General features: G+C 41.1%; 1 protein-coding gene across 1 annotated transcript in view; it reads left to right on the top strand.

The window, feature by feature from the left end:
• Ppa1 (inorganic pyrophosphatase 1) overlaps positions 1-12,462 on the top strand; it is a 28,371-nt gene extending 15,909 nt beyond the window's left edge. The window contains exons 7-11 of the mRNA XM_027388284.2: positions 3,522-3,649; positions 4,373-4,458; positions 8,230-8,299; positions 10,544-10,586; positions 12,118-12,462. Coding sequence (XP_027244085.1) covers positions 3,522-3,649; positions 4,373-4,458; positions 8,230-8,299; positions 10,544-10,586; positions 12,118-12,149 — 359 coding nt within the window. The 3' untranslated portion in view covers positions 12,150-12,462. The remainder of the gene's footprint in view (positions 1-3,521; positions 3,650-4,372; positions 4,459-8,229; positions 8,300-10,543; positions 10,587-12,117) is intronic.
• Positions 12,463-14,043: the final 1,581 nt, after the last annotated feature.

The following is a 14,043-nucleotide window of genomic DNA, read 5'->3' as shown; positions in this document are numbered from 1 at the left end:
GCTCTCCAATTAGGCTAGGGAGACTGGCCAGCAATTTCCAATGGTCTGCCTATGTCTACCTTTGCTGTGGTATCTTTTTACTAAGAGCTGGAAATAGAACTGAAGTCTTCATATTTGTCAAACTTTTTTATCTACAAAGCTATTTCAGCCTCTGTTTTGTTTTTTTGAAAGAGTCTCAACCAGGTTAGCTTTAACTCTTGACCTGCCTGTCTTTGAAGGTAAATTGTCAGGGTCTGTCTTTCTATGTCTGATATTAAAATGTAGGCAACTTCCAGATATGCTGCCATACTCCTGTAGTTAGAATTTGGGAGGCAGAGCCGGGCGTTGGTGGTGCATGCCTTTAATCCCAGCACTCGGGAGGCAGAGGCAGGTGGATCTCTGAGTTCGAGGCCACGCTGGTCTCCAGAGAGTGCCAGGATAGGCTCCAAAACTACACAGAGAAACCCTGTCTCAAAAAACAAAACAAACAAACCAAGAATTTGGGAGGCAGAAACAGAAGGATCAAGAGTTTGGGGTCCTTTGTAACTATAGAGAATAACCAAGTTGAGATCACAGTGAAAACATGTTATTTACCCCCCTGCCTCCTGCAAAGGGTGTCATATGTATTCCTAGACTCGGGCCAACAGAATATTGTCCACCCAGGTGCTAGGATTATAGGTGTGGATTGGGATCCACACATTTGGTCAGCCAAGGGGGTTTGGAAGACCCTCTCAGTGATGTCACCCCCTGACAGCCAAATCTGGAGTTCTTATAACATTTACAGTGAGAAAGAAGTCAAAGGCTCCTTGGAGAAATGGTTGATTCCAAGTCTGGGGCAGGGAATGAAAAGGTAAACCTGGACCAACCGGTAGAACCAGTTATGACATGCCTTTAAAAGGCAGTGAATGATGCATCCATCAAAGAGGTGTGCTGAAATTTTGGGTTATAGCCCAGAACAGATAACTAACCATGAAAGCACGTAAATAAATGGGCAAATAAGCACCTGAACAATATAAAGAAATCTCTAATGCAAGATTCCAAGTAGTTCATGCAGCTGTGCTACTCTCACGGAGCAGATATAAGTCCCTCTGTCATTGTTGGTTGTGAGTGCCAAGAGTGCAGTTTGGGAGGAATCACTTTACATCAGAAAAATAACAACCTCAGCCAGTGATTAAGTAGAGAAGGTCTTCTTGAGCCTGGACCCTTGAAATGATGTACTTTGTACTTTGGTGTGTGTGCCTGTGATCTCATAGACTGCTGGGAGAACAGTAGTCTTTGAAGTGCAGTGATAAAAAGTTGAACTGTCTGTTAGAGGCTCTGGGTCTGAACTTGGTACGGTGAGTATATTTAGGCCATTTGTTAGCCATCTGCTGTGCAGTTGTGTTGGTCAGGGTCTGTGCTCATGCTCTGGCCAGTTTGTAAAGCAGATCCACTCACTGTTACAGCACTGATTTGCTCTGACTTTGGTTCCCAGCAATAGAGCTATAGACTCCTTGAAATACCCTGGGTCGTCAGTGCCATAGTGTAAGCTATGTGCTGTTTTCACTACATGTCACCTGAAGGCAGTGTGCGTCTCTCTGCTTGGCCCCATGCGTCCCCTCCTTTTGCTGTTCCTGAGTGCTGTCTTTGATAACAAATCCATAAAGTAATGTGGGGCTGGAGAGCTGGCTCAGCAGTTAAGAGCACTTGTTGCTGTTGCAGAGGCTCTAGGTTAGGTTCCCAGCATCCACACTGTGGCTCACAGTCATCTGTATTCCATTTCTAGGGAATCTGTCACAGGCACCAAGCATGAATGTGTGGTGCACATACATGCTAGCACAATAGTCACATAAAATAAAATGAATAAATCTAATTTTAAAAACCAAGTAATATGTTTTCCTGAGTTTTGCAAGCTGTTCCACAGAGGGTGGCTCTTTGATCGCTATTTTCTGAATGCTGAGGTAATAGGTGTGCTTCTCTACATCGGTTCATGCCATTTAAGGATAGAACCCAGGGCTTCATGTATGTATGCAGGCAAACACTCTTACCACCCCAGCTACATCCTAGACCTGAGTGTGATTTCCCAGTTCCCAAGCTTTCCAGACAGGGTCTCACTATGGAGCTATGGCTGGCCTGGAACTTGGTATATAGACCAGGTTGATCTTAAACTCACAGAGATCCACCTGTCTCAGCCTCCTGAGTACCCGGATTAAAAGTGTGTCACCGTGCCTGGCTGGTTGTTCTTTAGGTAGATCAAAAATTGGACAAATTGGACTAAAGTTTTTTCTTTCTTTCTTTCTTTCTTTTTTTTTTTGAAACAGAGTCTCTTGTAGTCCAGGAAGGCTTTGAACTTTGGATTCTCCTGCCTACAGCCTCCCAAGTGATATGATTACAGATGAACACCATTATGCACAGCTTTAAGACTTTTTTCTTTTTTGCTTTGTTTTCTTTGTGTTGGGATAATCTCACTGTGTAGACTGGCCTAGTGTTTGAATTCTACATCGGACTACTTCAGCATTCTTAAATGCTGGAATTACAGCTACATGCCACTATGCACACCTATCTTGACTCTTTCATACTTCTCTTGCTTGCATGGAGCAGGAATTTTGTGACTTAAAATGCCTATAGCATCAAGCAGTCCATTTGAATTCAAAATGTCACTCATTGGTTAGGCAATTAAATTAACTCAATGGTGGAATGCTTGTCGAAAGCCCTACGTTTGATCTCAGTGCTGCAAGATAGGTCAATTAGTTAGTTGTTTTTTATTATTATTATTATTATTATTATTATTATTATTATTATTATTATTTTGGTTTTTTCAAGACAGGGTTTCTCTGTGTAGCTTTGGAGCCTATCCTGGCACTTGCTCTGGAGACCAGGCTGGCCTTGAACTCACAGAGATCCACCTGCCTCTGCCTCCCGAGTGCTGGGATTAAAGGTGTGGGCCACCAATGCCTGGCTTGTCTTTTTTTTTTTAAGGCAGAATTTCTCTGTGTAGCTGTGTAGCTCTGGCTGTCCTGGAACTTGCACTGTAGACCAGGCTGGCATTGAACTCAGAAATCCACCTGTCTCTGCCTCCTGAGTGCTGGGATTAAAGGCATGTGCCTCCACTTGTGGCTAATTTATTTTGATTTTTCCAGATAGGTTTTCTCTGTGTAGCCTGGCTGTAATGAATTAGAATTTAGTAATCCATAAGTATCAGTTGAGTCTACTTTTCTTGTCTTTTGTTATGCTGGGTTGTGAGCCTCTGACATACAGCCTCAACTTGTCTTTAGTATTTCATACCCTCCTTACAGGAATATCCTACCTGCCAAACTGGTGTGATTATATAGCCCTACTCATCTCTTCTTGGATCTAACAGCAGTTAGTCATGCTTGATCCTCTCTCTCCAGTTTTTAATGTCAAAGCTATTCAAAGACACTGGATGATTTTCTTTTCTCAGCTCTAACAAGGCTTCTTCATAACTTTCCCATGTCTCTGTCAATGTAAACACCTGATGTTGTTGTTGAATGCCTAAATAATTACTTAAGCATCATGCAATGTGTTTATTTTCTCCCCCTTAGACATTTCTGATGTGGAACGGCTGAAACCTGGCTACTTAGAAGCTACTGTTGACTGGTTTAGAAGGTATAAGGTTCCTGATGGAAAACCAGAAAATGAGTTTGCATTCAATGCAGAATTTAAAGGCAAGGTAATGTTATCTTTCATTACTGTATGTAGCTTTAGATCATTTATATTGAGACTTACAATTAAAAGTATGATGTTCCCATGTAGACGGAGGTTTCGGTCCAGCCCCGTCCTGCAGCCCTTCAGTTCCTTATATTAATTCTAAACTGTTTGGCTGATGACTCGGGCTTCTTACTGGCTATCTCTCTCTTAATTATTAACTCATTTCTATTAATCTGTGTATCCCCATGTGGTCTTGGCATACCAGTGATGCCAGGATCTCTAGCTTCCTCACTAGTACATGGTGCCTACTTGACTCCACCTACAACTTTTCTCTAGACCTGTGTGGATTTCCCACCTGGCTAAATCCTGCCCGTCCATTTGCCAAAACAGTTATTTATTCATCAACCAATAAAAGAAACATATTCATAGCATACAGAAGGACATCCCCCATCATTCCCATCCAAAGATTCATGAAAGAAGAGAGAGAGAAGGATATACTTCTGTAGTAGAGTGATTGCCTAGTATACATAAGACCCTGGACTCGATCCCTAGCACCACCACCAAAAATTACTCATATGCAAGATAGTCTTGGCCTTTTATTTATGTAAGTGTTCCCTTCCTTTGGAAACAAAAGTTTCTTTTGTTAAGTCACTTCCTGATTCAAAAGAGATAGTATCAAGTTTGAGAAAACATGATGGAAAAAGTCCTCCTTTCTACTGTCCTAATGCCTGTTTTCAAATTACAGGATTTTGCAATTGACATTATTAACAGCACTCATGATTATTGGAAAGCATTAGTGACTAAGAAAACAGATGGGAAAGGAATCAGCTGGTAAGTGTTAACTCTTTGTTTCTATGCCTTTTACACCAAACATTTTAGAGATTGGAATGTTGCCAGTGGTCAGGGTCTATATAGGTGTTTCCAGAACACCTCCTCATCAAAGAACTAAAATAAAACACAGATTTGCCAACAGTAGCCAAATAAGTCTTTCCAAAGTGGAGCTTTGATACAGATTAGAAAGGGATAGCTGTCTTGATAGATTGGGTCATATACTTACTTTTCCTATTGGACAAGTCCCTTCTCATAATCATGCAGGCATAATTATGCATAATCATAAGATGTTAATAAGGGAGTTCTCCCTAAAAGGTGTTAGAAGACACAGTTTTGCCTTCCTACCCATATACTCAAAAACCAGTTCAGATTAAATTGCTTTTCTATTCTTAATACAGGATACATTGGAAATATATTTGAATACAGACTGTCTCTTTTTAATGCTCGTCAGGGGTAGAGAAAGTTGGACTATATTTAGGTGCCTTGTTCAGAGGGATAGATATACAGTGCTTGAACATAAAGTAGCTAGGTTGCCAATACATTATTAGATAGGGATGGTGTACATAACCCAAACCGAGTAGATTCCCAGGTATACAAAATTATTCCCATACTTGCCTGCCTTAGTATGACACTACTCTTATATGTACTTGGAAAAAAAACTAGGTCCAGTTAGATGATTCAGTGGGGGTAAATTGTTTGCTGCACAACCCTAATGACCAGAATTCAAGCCCTGAGAACTCCTAAATTTTCCCCTGGCATCCATATGTGTGCCATAGCATGTGCATTTCCACGTATACACATATCATACACATACACAATAATAAAATTAAAAATTAAAAAAATGCTGTGTGCGGTAGTACACGCCTTTATTCCCAGCACTCAGAGGCAGAGACAAGTAGATCTCTGAGTTCGAAGTAGTTGGTCTAGATAGCAAGTTCCAGACCATCCAAGGCTACATGCTGAGACCCTGTCTCAACAAATAAGTAAGTAGAATAAAAATAAAAATTGATTTTGCTAGTTTCTACTCAAGATAATGAATCAATAACTTAAAACTTCCCATAAGCTCCTTTGTAAGCGGGTTAGAGGGGAGAGATCAAGGGTTAAGAGCATTTGATGCTCTTTAAGGTTGGTTCCCAGGACCTCAGGTGGCTTACAACTGTTCTAACTCAGTTCCAGGGGATCCTGCACCTCTGGCCTCCTCAGGTCACATGCATATATCTACAGGCTAACACATATACCTGCACATAACTGAAAATAATGAAAATAAATCTTTAAAAAAAAATCTTCCCTATACAAACACAGACTAGATTCATAAGGATGATAGTGAGGTCAGAGCTTGTGAGCTTGGGAGCTCAGAATGTAACCGACAGAGGTGAGTGCCTGTGTTGGTATTCTCTGATATGAATGTGTGAAGGTGTGAGCTGGGATGATGTAGAGAGTCTGGAAGCTTCTCTTCAGATTGCCTGGAGCACATCACCACTGCTTCAAAGTTCCAGAGAAACAAAAGCTGTCTCAGGAGCAAGGTGGCCCCCATGTGTCTGAAGGTTGCCGTGGCGGCTACTGTTCTCGCCACCATGGTTTTACAGTTGGTGGGACAGCATAGACCATATATCCATGGCTGTGGCTTCATTTCCTAGGAAGCAGGATTGGCTTCATTCCAGTCATGTTTCATTCAGCTCTCTGGGGGTTTGTAATCTGATGACTGCTCCAGCTCTGTGGGAATCAATATTTATTGATTTGAACTAACTGCCACCAAGAAAGCAGTCTTAGCTCAAACCAGTATCTACCATGCTCCCTGATTTACTCCCACTTGTGCTAATAGTTATTGTTAATTGAGCAGTTAACACTTGCCAAACATGAAACAGATAGAGGAGACTGAGCTTAACCAAACGCATTCCACTTATCTTAAATACCTGTCAGGCCCCAATACCGAAAGAAAAAACCAAAATAAACAAACAAAGTGTGGCCCTCAAGATAGCTAGCTCATAAGGTAAAGGCACCTGCTACCAAGCTTGTAGCCCATAAATTGTCCTCTACCATTGTGCATATATGCACAATATATGTTATTTATTTATTTGTTTGTTTATTTGGTTTTCAAGGCAGGGTTTCTCTGTGTAGCCCTTCCTGACTGTCCTGTAACTTGCTTTGTTAACCAGGCTGACCTCAAAGGCAGAGAGCTTGTCTGAGATCCTGCCTCTTCCTCCTGAGTGCTAGGATTAAAGCTGTTTGCCACTACTGCCCTGCTGAAGATACACAATCTTAATCATAATTTAAAATTTAGCTATGATGTAACTCAGTTGATACAGTGCTTGCCTGGCATGCACAAATCCCTGTATTCCACCCCATTGTTGCATAAGCCAGGTATGCTAGCTCATGCCTGTTATTCCAGTAATCAGAAGTTTCTTCAAGATCATCCCTAGTTTTATAGCCAATTTGAGGCGAACATGTACTACAGGAGACACCCTGTCTCGGTAAATAATAAAATACAATTTTAAAAGGGTTGGGAGTTAACACTAGTTGAATGCTTTCCTAACACATTCACGATCCCAGCTGCAAGCCATGTGGTGGGGGCCCACGCCTTTAATCCCAGCACTCAGAGGCTGAGGCAGTCAGATATCTGAGTTTGAGGCCAGCCTGATCTACAAAGCAAGTTCCAGGACAGCCAGAGCTGTTACACAGAGAAACCCTGTCTTGGAAAACAAAACAAACACACAAACAAAACCCCAAATAAACAGACAAACAAACAAAAAAACCTCAGCTGCATAAAAACAAATAAAATTATAGTTTTTCCTAGAAGCACCTATTTGTAAGGTTTTGTTTTTTCTTATCAGTCCTTTATGTGTGTGTAAAATATTCTTTAAACATTAGGATTATATTATGCTTTTTAATTTTAAGACTACATCCTAAGTATTCACAATCTTAATACAATTCATTAGATTGTATAAGATTCCATTACTGTCTAATCCATTTCATGAATAAGCCTTTTTGTTTTTTGAGACAGGGTTTATCTGTAGCCTTGGCTGCCTTCCAACTCGAGATCTGCTTGCCTCTCTGCCTCTGAAGTGCTGGGATTTAAGGCGTGTATTTTTTCTTACCAGGAAAAAGCTTTACCAACACTGATGGGAGCAGGGTTTCTTTGGCTTTTTGTTTGTTTTTGTTTTTGTTTTTTTGAGACAGGGTTTCTCTGTGTAGCTTTGGAGCTTATCCTGGCACTCTCTCTGGAGCTCTGGAGACCAGGCTGGCCTAGAACTCACAGAGATCTGCCTACCTCTGCCTCCCCGAGTGCTGGCATTAAAGGCATGCACCACCAAGGCACCGCCTTTTTTTCTTACCTTCATTTTTTTCCCCCAGAATTGGGGAAGATACATTTCAGAATTTAATTTGCATTCCTCAGCTATTTTAGTGAGTACTATAGAGGATTTAATCTCAGATTTTTAAGTATAAATTTATTAAGAGATGTGAAATAAATCAACCTCAAGAGCATTTGTACTTTGACCAAATAAATAACTAGAATGTTTAGGATAGGCAAGAAAGCTTCCAATTAAACCAAATTTAAATGCTATGTGGTCTAGGCATGATGATACTTATCTTTAATCCCAGTATTCTCTGAGTTCCAGGCTAGTCAGGGCTACATTATGAGGCCTTGTTACAACCCACCCCTACCCCCAAAAAAGCCATGTGGTCTACCATCATCAAACTTAGGTTTTTAAAAATGTATAAGAAGACTGTATTGTTCTTTTATCTCCTGATTATGTTAATTTCATTCAATAGCATGAACACCACAGTGTTGGAGAGCCCCTTCAAATGTGATCCTGATGCTGCCAAGGCCATTGTGGATGCTGTAAGTAATGTTTGCTTTTGAAAGATGACTGGGTGGCTGAAAGATAGGGTGCTCCATGGGAAGAAACACTAGTTGCAACAAGTATTTGAATGTCTTTTGTGTGCATATTACTGTGTAACATCTTGTCAGAACTCTGAACATGGACAAATAGATATTTGAGGGGAAAGCTAAAGGGTGGTCCAGGTCAACCCTAAGTTGTACAGATTACAAAGTAGATAACTTGTAAAAACCAAAGTGATTGCTGAATGTACTTAGTAGCCTACAGCCCATCACCTGTCAAACCATCTTCCACAAGAGACCAAATAAGTAGTTAGTTGACTTGTTTGAAGCAAGACCAAGGGAGTTAAGCACACTTCAGAAATAAATGCAGGAATGATGCATGGTACAGAACATTCTCACAAGACATACCATCCAGGAGAGCAACACCTGGCTTTTATAGGATTTTTTTTTTTTTTTTTTTTTTTTTTTTGAGACCGAGTCTCCCTGTATAGTCCTGGCCTTAAAGTCATAGAGCTCTGCCTGCCTCTACTTGCTGAGTGCTGGGATTAATAGTATGTGTGTGCCACCATACCCGGCCTTTGTACAGTTACTAATAATCTGTTTTGGCAGGGCAGTGGTGGCGCATGCCTTTAATCCCAGTACTCAGGAGGCAGAGGGAGACAGATTGCTGAGTCTGAGGCCAGTCTGGTCTGCACAGAGAGTTCGGGACAGCCAGGACTGTTTCACAGAGAAACTCTGTCCCGAAAAACAAACAAACAAACAAACATCTAATTTGGATTTAGCAAAAGATTGAACTAATCATTTAAAAAATTATTTTCATTTGTGGGGCTGGACAAGATGGCCCAGTGGTTAAGACCCCTTGATGCTTTTGCAGAAGACTCAGGTTCTGTTCCCAGCATCCAAATAGTGCCTTACAATCAATCACCTGTAACTCCAGCTCCAAGGGGAGCTGGGTCATTGGACACACATGTTGCACAGATGTCCATATAGGCAAAACACTTATAGACATAAAGTCAAACTAAAGACATCTTTCTCTCTCTCTCTCTCTTCCCTCCCTCCCTCTTTCTGTCTGTCTTTCTTTCTGTCTTTCTTTCTTTCAAGAAAAACCTATTTTCATGGGGCTGGAGAGATGGCTCAGAGGTTAAGAGCACTGGCTGCTCTTCAGAGATCCCGAGTTCAATTCCCAGAACCATCTTCTGGCCTGCAGGCATACATGCAGACAGAACACTGCAGACATAATAAATAAATAAATCTTTTTTTAAAAAAAGAAGATTTTCATTTATGCCACCAAAATTGGCAAGCCAGAGGAAATGACTTCCCATTGCCTCACCAATAGGTCACTACAAAAGGAAACTTGATGATGAGTCCAAGGCATTTCGATTCATCTTCTTTTATACATGGATGCTGACAAAATGAGCAGAACAGGAAAAACAAAACTCGGCATGGTGGCTCAGGATGCTGAGTCAGGAGAATTGCTGAGCGTTCCGTGCTAGCCTGAGCTATATACTCTGAAACCCTATTTAAAAAAACAAAACAAAAACACAGGGGCTAGGGAAAATGGAATCATGATGCATGCATACTAGGTTTTATTTAAAAAACAATCTTTTATATGTGTTATTAAAGTACTTGTTTTAAATAACATTTATTTTAAAAAAGAAAAAAGACACTTGTATACGGGCTCTGGAGAAATGGCTCATTAGTTAAGGGCACTTTGTGGTCTTGCAGAGGACCAGGGTTCAATTCCCAGCATCCTTATGGTGGCTTACAACTATCCATATATAACTCTAGTTCCAGGGACCTGACTCATTCTTTCAACTTCCATGGCCACTAGGAATGCATGTGGTGCACCCCATATTAAGGCAAAATACCCATACACATAAAATAGAGTAGATCTTCTTTTAAAAATTGAAAGAGACTTGTATATATTGATCTCTTAGCACAGTGGTTGTCAACCTTCACAATTCTGTGACCCTCATGCTTTGGTGACCCCAACCTTAAAATTATCCCATTGCTACTTCATAACCATAATTTTGCTACAGTTATGAATCATAATATAAATATCTGTTAAGTGATCCCCAAGAGGTTGTGAACCCTGTCTTAGCAGATCACACTGTTCCTGTAGGTTATTTTTAGGGACTGAAAATTGGTATTCTCCTGCCTGTTGTTTTCCAATTTTACCAGTATGCTTTTAGCTTTCCCTCCTGGGGTTAGACAACATTTTAATAGTTTGATGTTTTATTTTAGTTGCCGCCACCCTGTGAATCTGCCTGCTCACTACCGACAGATGGTAAGACCCGAGTCCACTACAGTCATAAATTACATGTCTGTTTGAAATTCTATCTATCTATCTATCTATCTATCTATCTATCTATCTATCTACCTACCTACCTATCTATCTATCTCTATCTTTACTTGAAAAATAGTTATATATAGGTATAAATATAAGTTTTGCAGTGTGTTTATAATATGGAAAGATTAGATCAAGCGAGCATTTCTATCACCTTGCATACTTATTTGTGGGCAAACATTTAAAATCTACAGTTGTAGCCATTTTGAAATATATAATGGGACCCAGGAGTGTAGGCTGGTGTAGAGTGTGTTCACACGCTAGAAGACTTGTGTTCATTCCCCAGCAGCAGGAAGAAGATACTAATATTAGGAGTACAGTCACCATTCCATTAAATAAAGCTCATTGCTCTTACCAGACATGGATGGTGTGCCCTTTGAACTTCTGTTTCCCCCTTCCATCTAGCCTCCCCCACCCTCAGCCTCCAGCAACCATTCTCTACCTCTGCAGAATTCCACACTTTTAAGAGTCCACAATTCAGTCTTTTTGTGCCTGTCTTTACTTTACTTGGCAAACTATGCTAAAGTTCTACGGTGTGTGTGGGAATGATGAGACACTGTATTTCTACCACTCCGGCCCCTCAAATTCCAGTGGCCACTGTGGGAGTTTCCCAGCACGGGCTGTGTTCTCATCCAGACATTGCCTGCTTCACTCAGAAAAATAGCTCTATCCCCTCCTTAGATCTTAGAGATCTCTGTGACAGGTGTGGTAATCCCAGCACTCTGGAAGCTGAGACAGAAATCCCAGGCTGAAGGCCAGCCTGGTCTATGTAGAAAGACCCTGTCTGAAAAAAAAAAAAAAAAAAAAAAAAAACAAAGGAAAGGGGATGGAGAGATGGCTCAGAGGTTAAGAGCACTGGCTGCTCTTCCATAGGTCCTGAGTTCAATTCCCAGCAACCACATGGTACCTCACAACCATCTATAATGAGATCTGGTGTCCTCTTCTGGCATGCAGGCATACATGCAGGCAGAATACTGTATACAGGATAAATAAGTAAAATTTTTTAAAAAAAAAAAAAAGAAAGAAAGAAAAGAAAAATGAATCTAAATTCTGGTGAGAAAAGGGGTCTCCTGCTTAAAATAATTCAATCTGGCATGGTGGTGTATACCTTTAATCTCTAGTACCCAAGAGTTTGAAGATATTTGGGCTGCATAGTGAGTTTCAGATCAGCCAAGAGTATATGAGACCTCATTTCAAAACAGGGACACAGGGAAAGATAGAAGTGAGGGAAGAGAATGAACAAGGCTGCCCTGGTGTAAGCTCTGTGCTAAGAACTAGCCTTTTGACTGTGGCTTTGCATGTATGTTCTAGTGGTCATTTAGAGGAGAAGCTGTGCAAAGCCCTGTGGTATTCCTTGGTAGGCAAGCATTCTCTCCTGCTCAGCCACATCCCCAGCTCTCTCTTTGTTCTATGTTGATAATTTGGGTTCTTAGCAGAGACTCTAACTTGTTTTTCTTTTTTCTGGATACAGTGGATAAATGGTTCCATCACCAGAAAAACTGAGATGCCCAGGAATCCAAGCTGATCCTGCTGCATCCTGTTCACCTGGAAGCATTAGATGCAAAAACTGTAGTCACTTTTCACAGCTTTACATTTCTATAACTTAACCTACTGAAGCAGATTCTGCTGTGGCCAGTCCAATATGTTCAGAAGGTTAGCCATCCAGACACTTGACATCTCAACCAAGACAGCTTTTACCACATTAGCTCTCAAAGCCATTGTGACACGGAAGTCATTTGTGCATAGATGTGCAAGCTGAACACATACTGGATGTATATGTTTACTGTATTAGGAAATAAAATTATTTTGCGGAAAACTTGGTTTAGGTTTTTTTTTTACTCTAGAGTCAACGTTACCAAGGTGTTGTGGGTACTTCCAAGTGTTTGTTTCCTAACAGTAGTCTTAGAATTCCATTTTATATTATTAGATAAAAACTGCACAGTGGCTGGGTGGTGGTGGTGGCGCATGCCTTTAATCCCAGCACTCTGGAGGCAGAGGCAGGCGGATCTCTGTGAGTTCGAGACCAGCCTGGTCTACAAGAGCTAGTTCCAGGACAGCCTCCAAAGCCACAGAGAAACCCTGTCTCGAAACCCCCCCCCCAAAAAAAAAAAGAGAGAGAACAGACACTTTTTTCTTTTTTTCCAGGCCATGAGATTGGGGCTTAGGGTGTGGGGACTACAGGGCAAGTACTGGGAGATCAGGCCAGGTAGGCAGATCTCTTGAGTTCAAGGCCATTCTGGTCTACATTGCAAGTTCCAGGATAACCTGAACAACATTGTAAGTGTTTACTTAAAAAAAAAAAAAATAAGCTGTTTGTGTTTAGGGATCTGAGAATGGAATCTCGTGTGTGTGTGTGTGTGTGTGTGTGTGTGTGTGTGTGTGTGTGTGTGTGTGTGTAGAAGTCTTTCTTGTTCTATGCCTAGTTTCTGGGATCACATTCTTAAGCAAAAGCTTTTAAATTAGTGTTATGTTAGCAGAAAGCCAAACCTTTATTGAAGGTTGAAGTAAGCATGACATTGACCTTTTACTCAATGCACTGAACCCTTAAATCACTTGCATTGCACTGAAGTTACCAGCCAGAACAATTTTTGAGCCCATGGCCTTTGGAACTAGAAAGATTGGAGTTACAGGTGTTTGTGAGCTGCCTGATGTGGGTTCTGGAAATTGAGCTCCAATCCTATGCAAGAACAGTCAATACACACTACTAACTGAGCCAAGCTGTCTCTTTTTTTTTTTTTTTTTTTTTTTTTTTTTTTTGGTTTGAGGCGATCTGTCTTTGAGCCTGGAGCTTGCTGATTTGGCTAGACTGGCTGACAGCAAGCTCTGGTGATCCTCCTGTCTCCATTAGATGCACAATAATGTCTCCTTGTTATTTTAGTTTGCATTTTTGTCATGGCTAATGATGTCAAGCACCTTTCATGTGCTTATTCCTCACCTGTGTCTCCTTTTTGGTAAAATGTCACTGTGTTAGTTTTATGTTACTATGGTCAAATACCTGAGAGAAAGTCTAAAGGAAGAAAGGTTTATTTTGGCTCATGTGTTTCAGGCCAAGCTTGGCTGGATCCATTGCTTTGGACCTGAGGTGAGAAATGAGCAGTGGAACTCTGTAGCAGTCAGAAAGAGGCAAGATGAGGTTGGGTACAAACCTAGTGATCTACATCGTCACCTCCTACTCCACCATCTCCCAAAATGCCCTCGTGGGAATCCATCCAGGAGTTACCACATTGCTAAACTGGAATCCTCAAGATCTCTAGGCTTGGTATGAGCCTATGGTCCTAGCAATTCAAGGGGCTATGAGACCAAGGCCTGCATGGATTAAAAGTGAGTTAAGGACAACTTGAGTAAGATAGTGGGACCCTGTCTCAAAAATGATCCTAGGGCCTGAAGAGATGGCTCT

Source organism: Cricetulus griseus (assembly GCF_003668045.3).
Source record: "Cricetulus griseus strain 17A/GY chromosome 1 unlocalized genomic scaffold, alternate assembly CriGri-PICRH-1.0 chr1_0, whole genome shotgun sequence".
In the NCBI taxonomy this organism is placed as follows: Eukaryota; Metazoa; Chordata; class Mammalia; order Rodentia; family Cricetidae; genus Cricetulus; species Cricetulus griseus.
This window is presented reverse-complemented; position numbering and strand designations above follow the sequence as displayed.